At 42.7% G+C, this 17434-nt stretch overlaps 1 protein-coding gene across 7 annotated transcripts in view; it reads right to left on the bottom strand.

Moving 5' to 3' along the window:
* TRIM9 (tripartite motif containing 9) overlaps positions 1-17434 on the bottom strand; it is a 120897-nt gene that overhangs the window by 34423 nt on the left and 69040 nt on the right. For all 7 annotated transcript variants that reach the window (XM_018054352.1, XM_018054353.1, XM_013967067.2 and 4 more), the window contains exons 3-5: positions 17277-17399; positions 1378-1488; positions 119-272 (exon numbers count right to left, since the gene is read on the bottom strand). In XM_018054352.1, coding sequence (XP_017909841.1) covers positions 119-272; positions 1378-1488; positions 17277-17399 — 388 coding nt within the window. The remainder of the gene's footprint in view (positions 1-118; positions 273-1377; positions 1489-17276; positions 17400-17434) is intronic.

The raw sequence follows: 17434 nt of genomic DNA, 5'->3' as shown, positions 1-17434 counted from the left end.
CACCTCTCAGCTGATTTATAAACCTGGCGGCTGCCTTTTGTTTGCTGCAATCTGCAAGCTGCCTTTACCCTGCTTCCAGCAGGGAGTTGCTCTGACTGGGTGGGGCACAGGCACGCACCTTTCATTTGCACGAAGTCGAGCTGGTGGATGGACTGCAGCAGAGGGCTGTTGTCCAGACTCAAGTCGAAGTCCGTGGTCATTCTGGGAGTGAGTGTGCCTTTCCCCCACTGATCCTCAGTCAGGTGCACTCTCCTTATGAGGGCGTCAGAAATCTATTCAAACAAAGAGCATAGCCTAAGAAATACAACCCCACAGTGGGCACCCAAATGCTCTTTGGCTCTCCCAGAGTACTCCACCAAGTGCCTTGGGACCCACATCCTTCCTGTTTCTATGCAGGCAGCAAGGAGCTTCTGATGATGAGAGTAAGCTGTGATTTATCGTGAAAATCTGAATACTTCTGGGACTCAGAGGGATCACTATATATAACTAGAAGCTGTTAGTTGCTCTATTATATCATCTGGATATATGATCATGCTATTTATGACTGATTAGTTAAAAGCCAACAACATTCAGTAGTGATATGTTAGCAATTAGTGAAATCCGCTAGCACCAACAATCATAGGTTTCTGATATGAGCTACGGGTATCATGTCAAGACCTAAGACCTAATGACTTTTATTAAGTGGTTCAGAGAGGTTGCATATGATCATCTGTAAGATAGGATTTCCTGTATGTCATCTTCATGCATGATCTCATTCTTTGGTAGAGGACTTTTTCATTTCTCATATTTAGGCACCCCCTCATCATTCTTGGCCAGTTTGGTAGAATGTTAGTTGAAAGGAAGCTACATGTTCCTTAATCAAAGGTCCATTAATCACTGGGATCAAAAGTTAAGTAAAATTTAGCTGACATCACAGCATGTCATTAAAGCAACACTAAAGAAACCATGAGACATCCAAACAATGAAAAAATTTCACTTTTTTTCACTGACTTGCCAGAAGGAGATGTAAAAAAGGGAGAAACATGTGTATACTTACATTTCTGACAAAACTGTCCAAGATATTAGTAAAGGGACCCAGTTCTTATGCAAGGTAATAAGTTTGCTTTGGAGGAACTTAGAGGGCATTATGTTTTCATGATCAAACATAAACAAAAACAAATTTAAAAAGCCTTTTCAGTCTTGTAGCCCATGATGGTAGAGTCTTCTGAGAAGCCAGTGAAGTTCCAAAGGCACCCACATCCATATGGCAACACAAAGGTGGGTTCCATTGTGGAACGTCCCATACCCAGCTAGGTCTGTTGGGAGTCTGGCCTTGACATCATAGAGTCAGTCTCACGGAACACTGAGAATCTGAAGCAGAAACTAGTTGACACTTACCTGCAAAAAGCCACTAGGATCATTTTCCTTAATCACCTCCAGGCAGTACTCCATGAGACCCGTGGTCTGGCGCAGTTTCACTGTGCAGTGAGAGATCTGATCTCGAACCACCTAGGATTGATGAGACAACAGAATGGTCCAAAGCGGCAGAGCATAGAAAAGAAAGCAAACTAGGACTTTGGAAAACTTCTTCAAACCAGAATCCAAGAGCATCATGGAGTGGGACTCAATTTATGAGAATATTCTGTGGCAGCGTCTGCTGGGAACAACGGCTCTAGAAGACAGATTGGATAACGGCTCTTACGGGGCGGGATCTGTAACAATGGAGCCATCAGAGAGGCACACGGCTGTTGGGCCTCTGGGAAGCTGGTTACCTTGGTGCCTCAAGGGACATCTTGGTTCCATCACAGGTCTCCATCACTCCCCTCTCTGGGAGCTGCTCTAAGTGGGAGGTCATGGGAGGGTCTGTTAAATGACTGAGTGGCCGGAGGTACAGCTGCAGCGTCTGTTCTGTGACACAGCCACCCACCATCTTTGCTCGCCCTCTACCTGTCCCTTCTAAAAAGCAGATATCACCATCGGAACCCAGATCCTCTCTTGTTCTGATCTCTTTTCCCTGAGTGGGTGGTAGGGTAAGCCTAGAAGTGGTTGCTGAAAGACAAAGAGCTAATGACAGCAAGTCAGACAAAGATGGATACAGAATCAAGTTATAATCTACTTAGCATCATTCACTGCCTCATTTGGGAAAGCAGTTTTAAAGGCTATTTGCTCAGCGATGAGTCTGCCTGACCTAGAGAGGTATCTCTCTGAACATGCTGGTTCTGCCTCTGGGAAGTTATCTTTGCGTGTCAAGTGCATGACACTCCTTGAAAAATTTCTTTCTTTAGAAATGCTTGTCTTCTGTGTCCCTGCTCAGTGACCCAAATCCTGAAGCAGGTTTTGAAGCATAGAATTGAACAAGGGCTTTCTAGGAACCTATTACTCACCTTGGCAAAAGCCTCAAAGAAACCCCCCAAATCCCCACAGCATTCTGGATTTTATGGGTAATAACTAAAATGGGCTTTAATAATAATTATTTAAAAACTTTCCCTTATTCCTTGTTCAGTTTTGATTATAAATTTATTTTCCATGAAAGACGATTACATCCTGTTTCAAAAACAACAGGAAGATAGGTTTAAAAAAAGCAAATAGTCTCACTATTCCAATGCAAATTTTTAAAGAATTTTGATGTTTCCTTTTAGTTTTTCTCCCTTGAACTAGATTTAGTTATAGTTGCAATTATAGTATGTGACAATTTCACCTCTTTCCCATTTAACACCATATCACGGGCATTTTCTGTGTTGCCAACCATCAAAAAATGTTACTGACTACGAAAATACTGTATTGAGTGGGTTAAATTTATTTAACCTATTTTTGACAAAGTTCTTTCTAATTTTTTAACAGTTAATTCATTCAATATTGTTGATCTCTTATTTTATTGTAATAAAATATATATAACATATAACTTAAACCATTTTAACTATTTTTAATTGGATAATTCTGTGGCACTAAGTAAGTTCACATTGTTATATAACCATTACCACCAACCATCTCCAAAACTTTTTGTTCTTCCCAAACTGAAGCTCTGGACTTATTAAACAATAACTCTACATTCACCCCTCCTCCCAGCCTCTGGCAACCACCATTCTACTTTCCGTCTCTGTCAACCTGACTGCTCTAGGTACCTCATCCACGTGGAATCACACAGTATTTGTCCTTTCGTGACTAGTTTATTTCTTTTCTGTAATGTCTTCAAGGTTTATTCATGTTGTAGCTTGTGTCAACATTTTTGTCGAGACTGAATAATATTCCATTATATGTATATACTACATTTTGTTTATCCATTCATCTGCTGATGGACATCTGTGTTTCTTCTGCCTTTTGGCTATTCTGAATAAACTTATGAACATAAGAATACAAATATCTGGGTGAGAGTCTGTTTCACATTTTTTTTTTAGGGAGGGGGTGGTTCATATACCCTGAAGTGGAATTACTGACTTGTATGGTGACTCTATTTTAATTTTTTTTGAGAAATCACCATACTACTTTCCACAGTAGCTGTATCATTTACATTCTCACCAACAATGCACAAGGGTTCCAATTTCTTTACATTCTCACCAACACTTATCAGTCTTTTTTTTTTTTTTTCCCCAAATAGTAGCCATTCCCTCGTGGCTGAGTTGGTAAAGAATCCACCTGCAATGTAGGAGACCCCGGTTCGATTCTTGGGTTGGGAAGATCTGCTAGAGAAGGGATAGGTTACCCACTCCAGTATTCTTGGACTTCCCTTGTGGCTCAGCTGGTAAAGAATCTTCCTGCAATGTGGAAGACCCGGGTTCAATCCCTGGGTTCGGAAGATCCCCTGGAGAGGGGAAAGGCTACCCACTCCAGTATTCTGGCCTAGAGAATTCCATGGGGTCACAGAGAGTCAGACACAACTGAGTGACTTTTGTTTCTTTCCCATCCTAGTGGCTGTGAAGTGGTATTTCATTGTGGTTTTGATTTGCATTTCCCTAATGACTCATAGGGCTTACCTGGTGGCTTAGAAGGTAAAAAAGCTGCCTGCAATGTGGGAGAACTGGGTTTGATCCCTGGGTTGGGAAGATCCCCTGAAGAAGGCAGGGGAACCCATTCCAGTATTCTTGCCTGAAGAATCTGCACGGACAGAGGAGCCTGGCGGTCTGCAGTCCATGGGGTTGCAAAGAGTCGGATATGGCTGACTGACTAAGCACAGCACAGTTTCTCATAATCTTGAGCATCTTTTCATGTACTTATTGTATATCTTATTTGGCAAAAAGTCTGTTCAAGTCATTTGCCCATTTTGAAATTGGGTTGTTTGTTTTTGTTGTCTTTTGACAACAAGAATTTGCAAATTTTCATGAAGTCCAATTTGTCTACTTTTTCTCTTGTTGCCTATGTCTTTGATGCCATATCCAAGAAATCATTGCCAAACCCAGTGTCATGAAGCATTTGCCCTATGTTTTCATCTAAGAGTTTTATAGTTCCAGTTCTTACTTTTCAGTCTTTGATTCATTTCAGGTTAATTTTTTGTACATGGCTTTCGGTAACTGTCCAACTTCATTCTTTTGCATGAAGATAGTTTCCCACCGTCATTTGTTACTAAAACTACCTTTTCCCCATTGCACAGTCTTGGAACTTTTGTCAAAAATCACTTGACCATGTATGTGAGAATTTACTTCTGGGCTTTATTCGATTTCCAGTGGTCTTCTGTCTATCTTTATACTAGTACAGTATTTTGTGGTTTGTAGTACATTTTGTAATCAGGAAGTGTGAAAACTCCAATTCTGCCCTTCTTTTTCAAGCTTGTTTTGGCTATTTGGAGTCTCCTACTATTTTGACAGATGATTTGTTACTGCTTTTTAAAATAAAAAAATAAAACGTAGGATTTAAAATCTCTTTATTGGAATTGGTGAAAGAAACCAACTTTGATGTGAAGATTGTTTTGTGATTTTGATTAGGGGGAAAGATCACTTTTAAGTCCACTGGTTGATTTATTTTCTCCTAACAAATTTGGAAAACTCAGCAGTGGCCACAGGACTGGAAAAGGTCAGTTTTCATTCCAATCCCCAAAAAACGCAATGCCAAAGAATGCTTAAACTACCGCACAATTGCACTCATCTCACGTGCTAGTAAAGTAATGCTCAAAATTCTCCAAGCCAGGCTTCAGCAATATGTGAACTGTGAACTTCCTGATGTTCAAGCTGGTTTTAGAAAAGGCAGAGGAACCAGAGATCAAATTGCCAACATCTGATGGATCATGGAAAAAGCAAGAGACTTCCAGAAAAACATCTATTTCTGCTTTATTGACTATGCCAAAGCCTTTGACTGTGTGGATCACAATAAACTGTGGAAAATTCTGAAAGAGGTGGGAATACCAGACCACCTGACCTGCCTCTTGAGAAATCTGTATGCAGGTCAGGAAGCAACAGTTAGAACTGGACATGGAACAACAGACTGGTTCCAAATAGGAAAAGGAGTACGTCAAGGGTGTATATTGTCACCCTGCTTATTTAACTTCTATGCAGAGTACATCATGAGAAATGCTGGACTGGAAGAAACACAAGCTGGAATCAAGATTGCCAGGAGAAATATCAATAACCTCAGATATGCAGATGACACCACCCTTATGGCAGAAAGTGAAGAGGAGCTAAAAAGCCTCTTGATGAAAGTGAAAGAGGAGAGTGAAAAAGTTGGCTTAAAGCTCAACATTCAGAAAATGAAGATCATGGCATCCGGTCCCATCACTTCATGGGAAATAGATGGGGAAACAGTGGAAGCAGTGTCAGACTTTATCTTTCTGGGCTCCAAAATCACCGCAGATAGTGACTGCAGCCATGAAATTAAAAGACGCTTACTCCTTGGAAGAAAAGTTATGACCAACCTAGATAGCATATTAAAAAGCAGGGACATTACATTGCCGACTAAGGTCTGTCTAGTCAAGGCTATGGTTTTTCCTGTGGTCATGTATGGATGTGAGAGTTGGACTGTGAAGAAGGCTGAGCGGCTAAGAATTGATGCTTTTGAACTGTGGTGTTGGAGAAGACTCTTGAGAGTCCCTTGGACTGCAAGGAGATCCCACCAGTCCGTTCTGAAGGAGATCAACCCTGGGATTTCTTTGGAAGGAATGATGCTGAAGCTGAAACTCCAATACTTTGGCCACCTCATGCGAAGAGTTGACTCATTGGAAAAGACTCTGATGCTGGGAGGGATTGGGGGCAGTAGGAGAAGGGGATGACCGAGAATGGGATGGCTGGATGGCATCATGGACTTAATGGACGTAAGTCTGAGTGAACTCCGGGAGATGGTGATGGACAGGGAGGCCTGGTGTGCTGCGATGCATGGAGTCGCAAAGAGTTGGACACGACTGAGCGACTGAACTGAACTGAACTGAACTGAACATCTAGTATGTTTCTGTCAAACTAACACCACTGTCTGTTGGTCTGGGCTCAAGTGATGCAAATTATTATATTATATTTTCATTTTATTATTTTACTTTAAAATCAGGAGGTAAAGAAAGGTTAAGTTTCTCCTTCTTGGGGAAAAAGAAAACATCCATAAGTTAAGCACTTAAAAAAATGCAATGCAGGGGACCTACAGCTATCATACTACTCATCTCTGCTATATGACACTTGACTAAATTGTTCCCAGAAAGTGTTTTTACATTTCAGCAGCTGCTGCTACCTAGCAGCATTTACATCAATGCTGCTAGGTAGCAGAAACCTCAGCAGTCACCTTTCCCTGTCCCAATGGCATTTGCCCTAGGACTATATAGAAGTGACTAGTACTAAAATTCCGAATAACAAGCACAGGCTGGATCTGAGCACTACAACCCAAAGTAAGCCTCCTTTTGAGGCAAAAAACACTGAACTGTGTTTACTTGCCAGAACATTCAGCTCAATGATAATTTTATGACCAAAATGTGCTGAAATAAATATATTACTCAGGCCTCATAAAATTCTATGTCTGCCTCTATAAATTTCCTTCTCAAGCAAGGTTTATTTGGTGCCAAAGGAGCTGTGGGAGTGCTGGGGGCTCTGATTACTCTTAAGAAGCGTCATTGTTGTGCTGCCAAAGAGTCTGTGAGTTTCAGGAGTGTTTGCTGTTGGCTCCTGTATTCCATGGTTCAAGCTTCTTGGAAGGACTCAATATCCTGCTTGGCTCGCAACTCCCACTGTTGCTATAGTGCATGCTGGTTCATTTTTAAAACATTTTAATCAAACATTTTGCTATGATCACTGTAACCTGTGATAAAATTCACTGTTAAAAATGAATCAGTGGGGTTCCCAGAAGTAGCATTTTTGGGTATTTTATAATTAACTTTTAGTTTCTCAATTAATCTAGCAAGATTTCCCATATTATGGCAATCAGCCAGATAATTAAATCTTTTAAGAGTATAAATATTTTTTTCTGTGAATGTCTTCATTCAGCTTTCTTACTTGCTACCTTCTACACTTGGTGTTATTTCTACTTATCAGTACTATTTACTTCTACATTATATATTTTTTAATGAAAAACAACTGGTAGGAAGTCAGGCCATGTCATTTTTCCTTTGAGTTCTCTATTTCTTTGCAGTGGCTCTGATGCTCTGGAGAAACCCTTGGCACTGTGTTTTCAGCTGGCTGGATTTAAGGAGTTTCTAAGGAAATGTACATGTTGCAGGAGTGACATGAATCAGTTCAGTTGCTCAATCGTGTCTGACTCTTTGTGACTGCATGAATTGCAGCACGCCAGGCCTCCCTGTCCATCACCAACTCCTGGAGTTCACCCAAACTCATGTGCATCGAGTTGGTGATGTCATCCAGCCATCTCATCCTCTGTCGTCCCCTTCTCCTCCTGCCCCCAATCCTTCCCAGCCTCAAGGTCTTTTCCAATGAGTCAACTCTTCACATGAGGTGGCCAAAGTACTGGAGTTTCAGCCTCAGCATCAGTCCTTCCAATGAACACCCTGGACTGGTCTCTTTTAGGATGGACTGGTTGGATCTCCTTGCAGTCCAAAGGACTCTCAAGAGTCTTCTCCAACACCACGGTTCAAAAGCATCAATTCTTCGGTGCTTAGCTTTCTTCACAGTCCAACTTTCACATCCATACATGACCACTGGAAAAACCATAGCCTTGACTAGATGGACCTTTGTTGTCAAAGTAATGTCTCTGCTTTTTAATATGCTGTCTAGGTTGGTAACTTTCCTTCCAAGGAGTAAGCGTCTTTTCATTTCATGGGTGCAATCACCATCTGCAGTGATTTTGGAGCCCAGAAAAACAAAGTCTGACACTGTTTCCACTGTTTCCCCATCTATTTGCAATGAAGTGATGGGATCGGATGCCATGATCTTCATTTTCTGAATGTTGAGCTTTAGGCCAACTTTTCCCCTCTCCTCTTTCACTTTCATCAAGAGGCTCTTTAGTTCTTCTTCACTTTCTGCCATAAGGGTGGTGTCATCTGCATATCTGAGGTTACTGATATTTCTCCCAGAAATCTTGCTTCCAGCTTGTGCTTCTTCCAGTCCAGCGTTTCTCATGATGTACTCTGCATAGAAGTTAAATAAGCAGGGTGACAATATACACCTTTGACGTACTCCTTTTCCTATTTGGAACCAGTCTTTTGTTCCATGTCCAGTTCTAACTGTTGCTTCCTGACCTGCATATAGGTTTCTCAAGAGGCAGATCAGGTGCTCTGATATTCCCATCTCTTTCAGAATTTTCCACAGTTTATTGTGATGCACACAGTCAAAGGCTTTGGCATAGTCAATAAAGCAGAAATAGGAACTAGGAAATAGTCTTCCAGTCTTCATGTGTGTTAAGGCCTAAACCAGCTCTTAGAGGACAATTAATTAATCTGTGGTGCATAGTTTCAGAGAAGGCCTTCAAAATGTTATCAGCAGTCACCATCTGTTTTGGATGGCAAATCCTATTGATCACTTGAAGAGTTTTATTTTGTTAAGTGGCAAATTTATAAAGGTCATTTTTTGGGGGTCAGGATATGATACTGTACTTATTTGGAAAAGGAGAATTTGAGAACAGACTGTATGTCTCTTTGAATGCTTAGACTTTTTAGTAGCAGAGAGTAACCCATGACAGCTTATATAGTACAAATGTGAAATTTTGCTCAGTCTATCTACAACTGTATTTTCCACTGCATCTTGAACAGGTCAGTCTCCCATCACTCAGCTCAGGTGATACAAAGGGCAGCTAGAACTGAGATTAATTAAGGGGAATTTCATTATTTTATCTAAATTTCATCTGTCCATCTTACATGCGGCTCTTTAAAATTTTTTCTTCAAATCTTCTTTTTAATAAATACTTTTCTCATAGTATTTTCTCTCATCATGGGGTCTGGAGAGAGATCACTGTTGAATTTTTAGTCTAAGTAAATACCAACATTCTCTCAATGTTTCAAGACATTCTTTCTTAATATAGATTTCCATCACTGTTTAAAACAATTTCCTCTAAGTATAATGCAATTCTTTTCTGTTTTTCTAAGATATAAGTACTTTCAAGAAACAAACTTGAAGAATTTATTCTACACAGGTCCCTTTGGTCAGTGGAGATAGTTTTCTCTATGTGTTCCATAATGTCCTGTCTCAAGATGACTAACTGATACTTGGAATTGACTCACTGGTGATTTTTGGTGAAGTGCTTTGACCAATAGATTCATCTAGTAAAATAAATAATTCTCTTGATTTTCCCCTAGAGTAAAATATTATCTCCTATATTATCATTACATTCATTGAAACTTAGGGACACTTAAATTAATGAAGAGCATTTTAAACTTCTTACACACCACCATTCTCCCACATGGCTTATGGAAATATGCAAATATTTCCCCCATTCTCTTGATACTGTCTTCTGTAGCAGTATTATTAATTTAACCACTTTGGCGACTAGTCATTTCAAAGACAAATCTGATGCTTTGAGTTTTAATCCATAAAAGGATCATTTAGGCCTATTAAGTAAATAAAACACATGCCTGTCTTTCAAAAGGCTTGAGATTTTAACAGTAAAACTGTGAACTTTCAGTCTCAGAAGTGTGAATGACAATAAGCATTGAGTGGAATATCCAAAGCATGCTCTTAGTACATAGAATACTGTATTCTTGTACAGAAAAGTTAATGAAGGAAGAAATACAAGCTGTTTGGAGAGAGAAGCATCTTGATGTGGCCCCACCCACACAGGAGAACATTTATCATGTACAGCGTCCCACAATAAAAGTGTTGCATCCAATCTGGTGGTGTTTTGTAGGATGTGAGAAATGGTTTAGTCCATCATCTGTGAAGTATGCTTTAAGTGCCTTCTGGAGCTAAGTGTGTCTTTCATATATGGACTCAGGCAAAGCACATTAAAGAAGTTCTGTGACTGCCCTTCACTGTCATTACCAGAATAGATCAAGGGTGTTCAAAGGCATGTCCCCGAACTGTGGTGAGCTCCAGGTGTATGCCGTGGCATCCTGGTGATTCCATGGGCAACTTGGGCACTCTGTTTCTTACAGGCCCTCTATGGATTTTGCTTCTACACGTGGGAAGCAGAGGACCATGGAATTTGCCAAATGAATTCCCAATTAATGATAGGCTTATCATCAATAATAACTGTGGTTAGATTATTAGAGTTGGTCCCCAAAAAAGTTCTGCTGAGGGCAGTCAAAAATTTTAAGTGTTCCAGTATGCCTAAATTTTTTCAAAGTCTTCACTGTAAAGAGCTAATGGAACGTCTTGCCAGTAGTTTTATTGTAATTGAGTGGAGTTTTTAGTTTGTTGCTTTTCTTTCTAGTAATGGCTTTTAACAGTCAAATCCTACCTAATTATTTTTAAATTCTTTGTGAGCTTGGGCAGACCTTTCCTTCCCTCCCACCTCTCTTCCTCCCGCCTCCCTCCCATCTTCCTTTCCTTCCTTCCTCTTCTCTCTTTCTCTCAACCTGATCAAGGGATTATTTACCTATTATGAAGCATTGACAAAATGGCTAAAGTAAGCTGATAATATCCCTAGTGTAAATCTGTACTATTAATAATATGCCCATATAATTAATTCTTCTTTTTTTTTGCTAACATAATGGGAACAAACAGCCAATACATGGTAAATAATAACAAAGATAATAATGACAATCATGATAATGAGTCTAACAGAACCCAACTGGATTCAAAATCAAGCATTCTATAGACAATTACAATTGGGACATGGAGGCCCTCTATAAAAGTAGAAGCTCTAATAAGCAGTAAGTTTTATCATTTTTATCATTATCCCTCAGCATTCTCACTGAGTAATGTCATTGGTATGTTAACTTACCAACCACACATGGAAATTAAAGATTAGATTTTTTCAGAATGTATTTGAATAACTATAACAATTTTTTTTTCTTTAAGAGGATCTAGACTTGCAAGGGACCAAGAAGACATCCATCATTTATTACTATTCAACACACAATTCATTCTAAAATATTGGAGAAAGAACACTTGTAAGATGACTGTGGAGTTATTTCAAATCTGAATGTTACATAAATAACAATAATTCTCAGATATTTCTTTGGGCTTATCAAAAGAAAAATGACGTTTGTAAAGTTCCTGAAAAGAGCACAGATCTTATTAATGGCACTTTTAAAATGTTGACACAAAGTCCCTGTGAGGATCACAGACAATGAGGATATTTTAAAGCCTTATTTAGCCAAGGAAGACCTGGGAAGGATGTTGACACAACACACACAGTTCAGACATGAAACCTAGGGGCCCAGCTGCCTCTGCTGATAGAGGGAATATTGTCCAAGGCATTAAATGTGACTTAATAATAGTTTTTGAAAGCTCAAAGAGCATTTTTTCCCTCCAGTAGCTTTCTGACATTTGATTAGTTTATCACATCCTGAAAATTTAGGTATTTGGCTCCCAGTGTTTTTTCAAACCACAGAATAGTATTACTGTAATTTAGACAGTGTTCCTAATATAAGGTCACATCTGTATATGCCTCAAAGTCTTGTTTTTAGCTTTTAAAAATAGCCCACCAAGCTTAGTGTACTATTTTGTGTGGTAATGAATTATACCCAAGCCACCATTCCTAGGTTCGGAGATAATTAATCACACTAGGTTAATTCTGCAGTCGGAACTCTGGTATTATGGAAAATACCAGGAGCACTTGCTTCCTCCGTGTTCTGAGTGAGCTATATTTCCAGTCTTGCGGTGACTGCTGTTCAGTTTCCAAGCTGTGTCCAGTGCTTTGTGACCCCATGGACTGCAGCACATCAGGCTTCCCTGTCCTTCACTATCTCCCGGAATTTGTTCAAACTTATCTCCATTGAGCCGATGTTGCCATACAACCATCTCATCCTCTGTTGCCCCTTTCTCCTCCTGCCCTCAGTCTTTCCCATCATCGGGGTCTTTTCTGGGAAAGATACCCAGCAATAACAACAATAAAGCTCACATTTTGAGTACTGTGCTCTAAGGGCTTTACAACGCCCTAGGTGGTGCTGACCACGTCTAGTCCTATTTTCCACACAGGTGAAGGAAATGGAGCTGTAGACGTGTCCACGGTTAGAGACCCAGTAAGTGATACAGTGCTCACACCCTGTTCTCTTATGACCCAGAATCTGGGCTCCTCACCACTCGGCTCCATCTTGCCTCAGAACCAGAACTGCTCCATCTGCTCAAGCAATCGGTTCTTTCAGAGAGGAGCCTGAGTGGATTATAAAGACTGTCTTTATGCACATGGCTTTCCAGCTCCCCTAGCCTTTTGGATGGCTCAAGAAGAGAAAGTTGCCAGAAAAACACACACACAACTCTCCTCTTTGTCAGCAAAAAGCAGGCCCCCAGAGAACTCTGCCAAAGGGAAGCGGAAGACCATAAGATTATCCCCTCCGGACTGTGAGTGATGGGCTAGCCAACAAAGACAGAAAGAAGCACTGTGCCTGGCAAGTGATGTCTATGAAAGGCCAGTCTTTTCTCACAAATCTGAGTAGCAACCGAAGTGACAAGAAAGAGGCAGGAGGAGAAAAGCAGAGGGAGGGAGACGTGGAGGCTGGCATCAGCAGTCACGGTGACGGCTGCACTGCCTGTTTTTAGAAGCAGTGACAGATACAATCAGCTGCAAACAGCAGAGAAACAAATCACAGAAGGCAGAAGACAGAACAGCTTTGCTGCCGTGGGAGACAACCAGCCACCTGTCTATGGTTTCTGTCGCCCTTTGGGATCTAGGGCAGGGAACTCCACCCTAGGCAGGGTGGAATGAGGACAGGCAGCTGCCTCTGCTCAGAGGTCCCTGACCATGCAGGCCACCAGCACCGATGGACTGACACCGGCCATGGGGTCCCTGCAATGTGTTACAGCTGTCCCTGAATCATCTCCACCTGCATCACAGCATAGCCTAGGCTGGTGGCTTTCATGCCCCTCTGCACTTTTTGATTCGGATAAACGATGTTTCTTCAGTCCTGGCTCCCCGCATCTGTCCAGATCACTGCCCTTACGTCTCTCCCATAGAGAAAACCAGGAGTCACCACTATAGTCACCCTATGACTTAACACAAACTGTTAACCGTGTTCTCTTTAAAGATGTCAGGGAAGCATCTGCCGTGCTTCACAAAAGAGATGCCCTTTGAGGAAAAAGTTAAAACTTTATGGCTACACATTAAAACGGCTGGTCCACTATCAGAGGGAAAATCCCAGCTGTCCAGCTCATTACCCATAGACAGCTGTGAGTTTACTTTAGATACTCTCTGTGGTACAAATGACATCTTAAGTTCCACTATAACAATAAAGGTTCTGGGTTTCTGAAGGGTGCGAATATGAAGGGCTGTAGTGATCATCTTTTTAGTAATGTCAGAGCAGGTGATGGAAACAGAAAGCATCTGTCAGTCCCTATGACTAACTGCATAGAGCAAGACTAGGGTGCATAGTGCTGCCAACCTCTTCTTCCCTCATAGCCTGGCCACTTCCTGCAGGTGAGAATGCACACCACCATCAACACATGTCTCCCAAAGTCTGGGCTCCTCCAGTGCCTGCTTTTCCATGATGCTCTCTGTGACCCCTTCAGCTGGAAGTAACTTCGCCCTTCTCACAGCTCTAATGACATGCACAGCCTTCTCTTGGAAACTCGCTCTCTGTGCTGGAGCCATTTGTGGGTGTGACTGATATCCACAGGACTGTTGGTGATGCTGCTGCTAAGTCGCTTGAGTTGTGTCTGACTGTGCGACCCCATAGACGGCAGCCACCAGGCTCCCCCGTCCCTGGGATTCCCCAGGCAAGAACGCTGGAGTGGGTTGCCATGTCCTTCTCCAATGCATGAAAGTGAAAAGTGAAAGTGAAGTCGCTCAGTCATGTCTTCCTCTTAGCGACCCCATGGACTGCAGCCCACCAGGCTCCTCCGTCCATGGGATTTTCCAGGCAAGAGTACTGGAGTGGGGTGCCATTGTCTTCTCCCATCCACAGGACTGGACGCCCCTAATTCTGAGTCACCTTCGTGTCGTTCTTCCCCTGCCCCTGAGCCCAGCACTTGGCTCCTAGCGTGTGTGCATTAGGTAGGTGCTGGCTAACTGGGAACAGGATTAGGCATGTCCCCACATGCCTTCTCTCTACACTGTACTACCAGCTGTAGGGTGCCACAGTCCAGAATCTGGACTCTGAAGCCAGGTTAACAGGACAGGAATTCTGGGTCCCAGGACCAGTTCTCAATAGCATGGTGCCATGGTTTCCTCAATAGCAGTAATAATGACCTCCCAGAGGAACAGAGGAGTTGGTCCCTATAACACAACTTGTATAGTGCTTCTGCAAAGCAAGTATCCCCAAATGTTAGCTCTTACTGCTACGAAAGCCAGGGCTTGGTCACCAAGGATCCTCATTCTGTGTTGCTACCTGGTTAACTACAGAATCACAGACCACAGTACTTCTAGATTTTAATTCAGATAAAAAATGGTTACTTCAGAAGAATTTTTCATTCAAGCCTCATCTGACTATCTTAGATGAACAGGCTTATGGCTTTAAATCCATCTCCCAGGTTGTCACAGCTAAATGTACAAGGTTAACATCCACATAGCACAGCCTTCAGAAAAGGTTTTTTTCTGAAGTATCTTTAACACTGCCTTACTTATCTCTCTCACATTTTAGGAATGACTATGTATGTTACCATGAAACACAATCCCATGGTCCTTTATAGAATTCAAAAGAAAATAACTTGATCATAGACACTAAGGGACAGGAGCCTGGAAACTGACAAGCTAGAGAAAATCATTCAAGTAAAACTTGGCCTCATTCAGTACTTTATGAGACAAGTACCACACAGGTCACTGAAAGGGGCGGGGAGGCTCCTGAGGAAAGCCCAGTGCTCCCTCCATTACCTGAAGTTCAGCGTGAAGCCTTCATGGGGCTGGGGTTGGTGTGATGACCCTTGGGGGCTTGTGTTCATTCTAAGACAAACCTGAGAGGGTCTTCCAGTTAGATTCATCATCAGGAAACAGCGACTGCCTCCCTGGAAGGAGCAGTAAGATCCCTAGTCTTGGTTCACTGTTCAAGCCCACGAACTAAGGCTCTCTCAATGTTCACTTGCTGGGTACTTTTCTTTCCTAACTTCTGGTTCAGATTCCAACTTCAAGACATGCAATTTTTCTTAACAAAGAATCTGCTAAGCCTCTTCATGATGCAACTGCTCTGTTTCGTCACATCAGGAACATTCAAAGGGACATGGCCCCGATACAGCACCAGCGAGGTCAGGCCGGCCAACATGGCCCCATACAGCACCAGCGAGGTCAGGCTTGCCAACATGGCCCCGTACAGCACCAGCGAGGTCAGGCTGGCCAAATTCACTGTAGGGCCCAGCTCTCATGAGTCCATCCTGGCTTGGACCCCACAGTCACAGCTCAGCCTCCTGTCTGCCTCCATGACACATGCAAATTCAGAATGACAGGTAGGTAAGTCACAAAGGCAGTGGAGAAAGGTATCTATTCCAGCGACACTGCCCTGGCTTTGGGGAAGGGAAGAAGCCTGTATGTGGATCCAGATGTGTCCTGGGGAACTGCGGGTGAGGAGCAGCAGAGGAGGGAACCTAAAGAAGGAAACTAGTGTTGGGGTTTCCCTTGCCTTTGGATAGAACTGTTAAGCTTCCTTGGGGAAATACTTCTCGTTTCATGCTGCCTGGCTTCCCATCTTCACAGGGGAGTTCTCTGGATCCTGAGTCTTGGAGCATGGTGGGCACAGATTAAGGACTGGGGACTCCACTGCTCAGGACTTAGCATTGCCATTTGCTGCACGTCTTGATGAGGTCTCATGCCCCAGATAGCAACTGGTTTCTTGCCTTATTTCTAGTAAACATGAACTGGGCACTAGCCTGGTCACCAAGTTTTAGCCCCAAATCTTGTAATGTCTGTTCTCTTAGTTTTTCATTTTGAAACTCTCCCTTGGTCCTCCTACTGGAATCCCACACTTTTAGAAATGGGACCTCCTCTTTTTCTCCAGGGACTAAAGCCTGTTCCAAGCCTGCTGGGGATATCTGCTACTTCCTGGGCTGCTCACCAGCCACCAGCCCCTCCAAGGCTGTGTCCACTCTCAGCTGTACAGTATTGAAGCTCCCTGACGCTGGTTGCCTGACCCCAGCAGAGAACCTAAGGTCAGACCTCACTTCTGCCTCTACCCCAACCACAGGCCAACACGGCACACTACCCACCCACCACCTGCTGGCAGCCACCCTGAAGCTTGCTGGGCATGCATGTGCTCCTGCTGGCTACTTCTTGCTTCCTTCTGCTGGGTGGTGCCCATCTATGTCTATCCAGCCTGCTCTCATGTGTTGTTGCCCTGCTCCAAGGGGGCAATAGATGGGGAAGCAGATGTCTCCAGGAGGACCAGTCCTCCTGCCAATAGGACCCCAGACCTGTGATCAACTGATTCACTGTGTGATGACCAAAGTCTGTACAGCTGTTCAGTTACACAGTTTGCTTCAGAAGTGAAGACAAATCTTGTTCGTTTTCTGACAAGTACAGATTCCATTTCCCAATTCAAAAATACATTTGCCTCTGCATCATCATTCTGTTTAAAATTTCAACTCCCATCCCTAGTATTCTCTATCCATTTCTCCTTATTTTTTCTTAGCATGTTTTATGAACATACCGGATATTTTGCTCACTTATCTTGCCTTCTGTTTATTCTTTCTGGTAGAATATAAGCCCCATGAGAGCAGGGATTTTGATTTATTTATTATGTATGTACCCAGGGCAATTTCTGGCCTAGAAAAGTCACTCAGTGAGTATCAGTGATGGAAAGAAGGAGTGAGCACCGAGTGAAGGGTATGCCTGCTCCTCATTGGCCACCCAAGGCTGTGGGCATTCAGCTGTCCGTCATACCCCAGAAGCCTGGCCTCCCGCCCCCCACAGGGTGCAGCGCTCACCTTTAGCTTATGCTCATGCTCCTTGTTGACACGGGCAAGCAGCTGGGCTTTCCTCCTGTTGAGGGCGTCAATGAGGGCATCACACTGCGCCACCAGGCAGGCCTCGAACTCCACGCTGTTCTCCTACGTGAGAGAGCACAGTGTTCAGCAGCAAAGTG

This window comes from Capra hircus, chromosome 10, assembly GCF_001704415.2.
Source record: "Capra hircus breed San Clemente chromosome 10, ASM170441v1, whole genome shotgun sequence".
NCBI classification, from domain to species: Eukaryota; Metazoa; Chordata; class Mammalia; order Artiodactyla; family Bovidae; genus Capra; species Capra hircus.
This window is presented reverse-complemented; position numbering and strand designations above follow the sequence as displayed.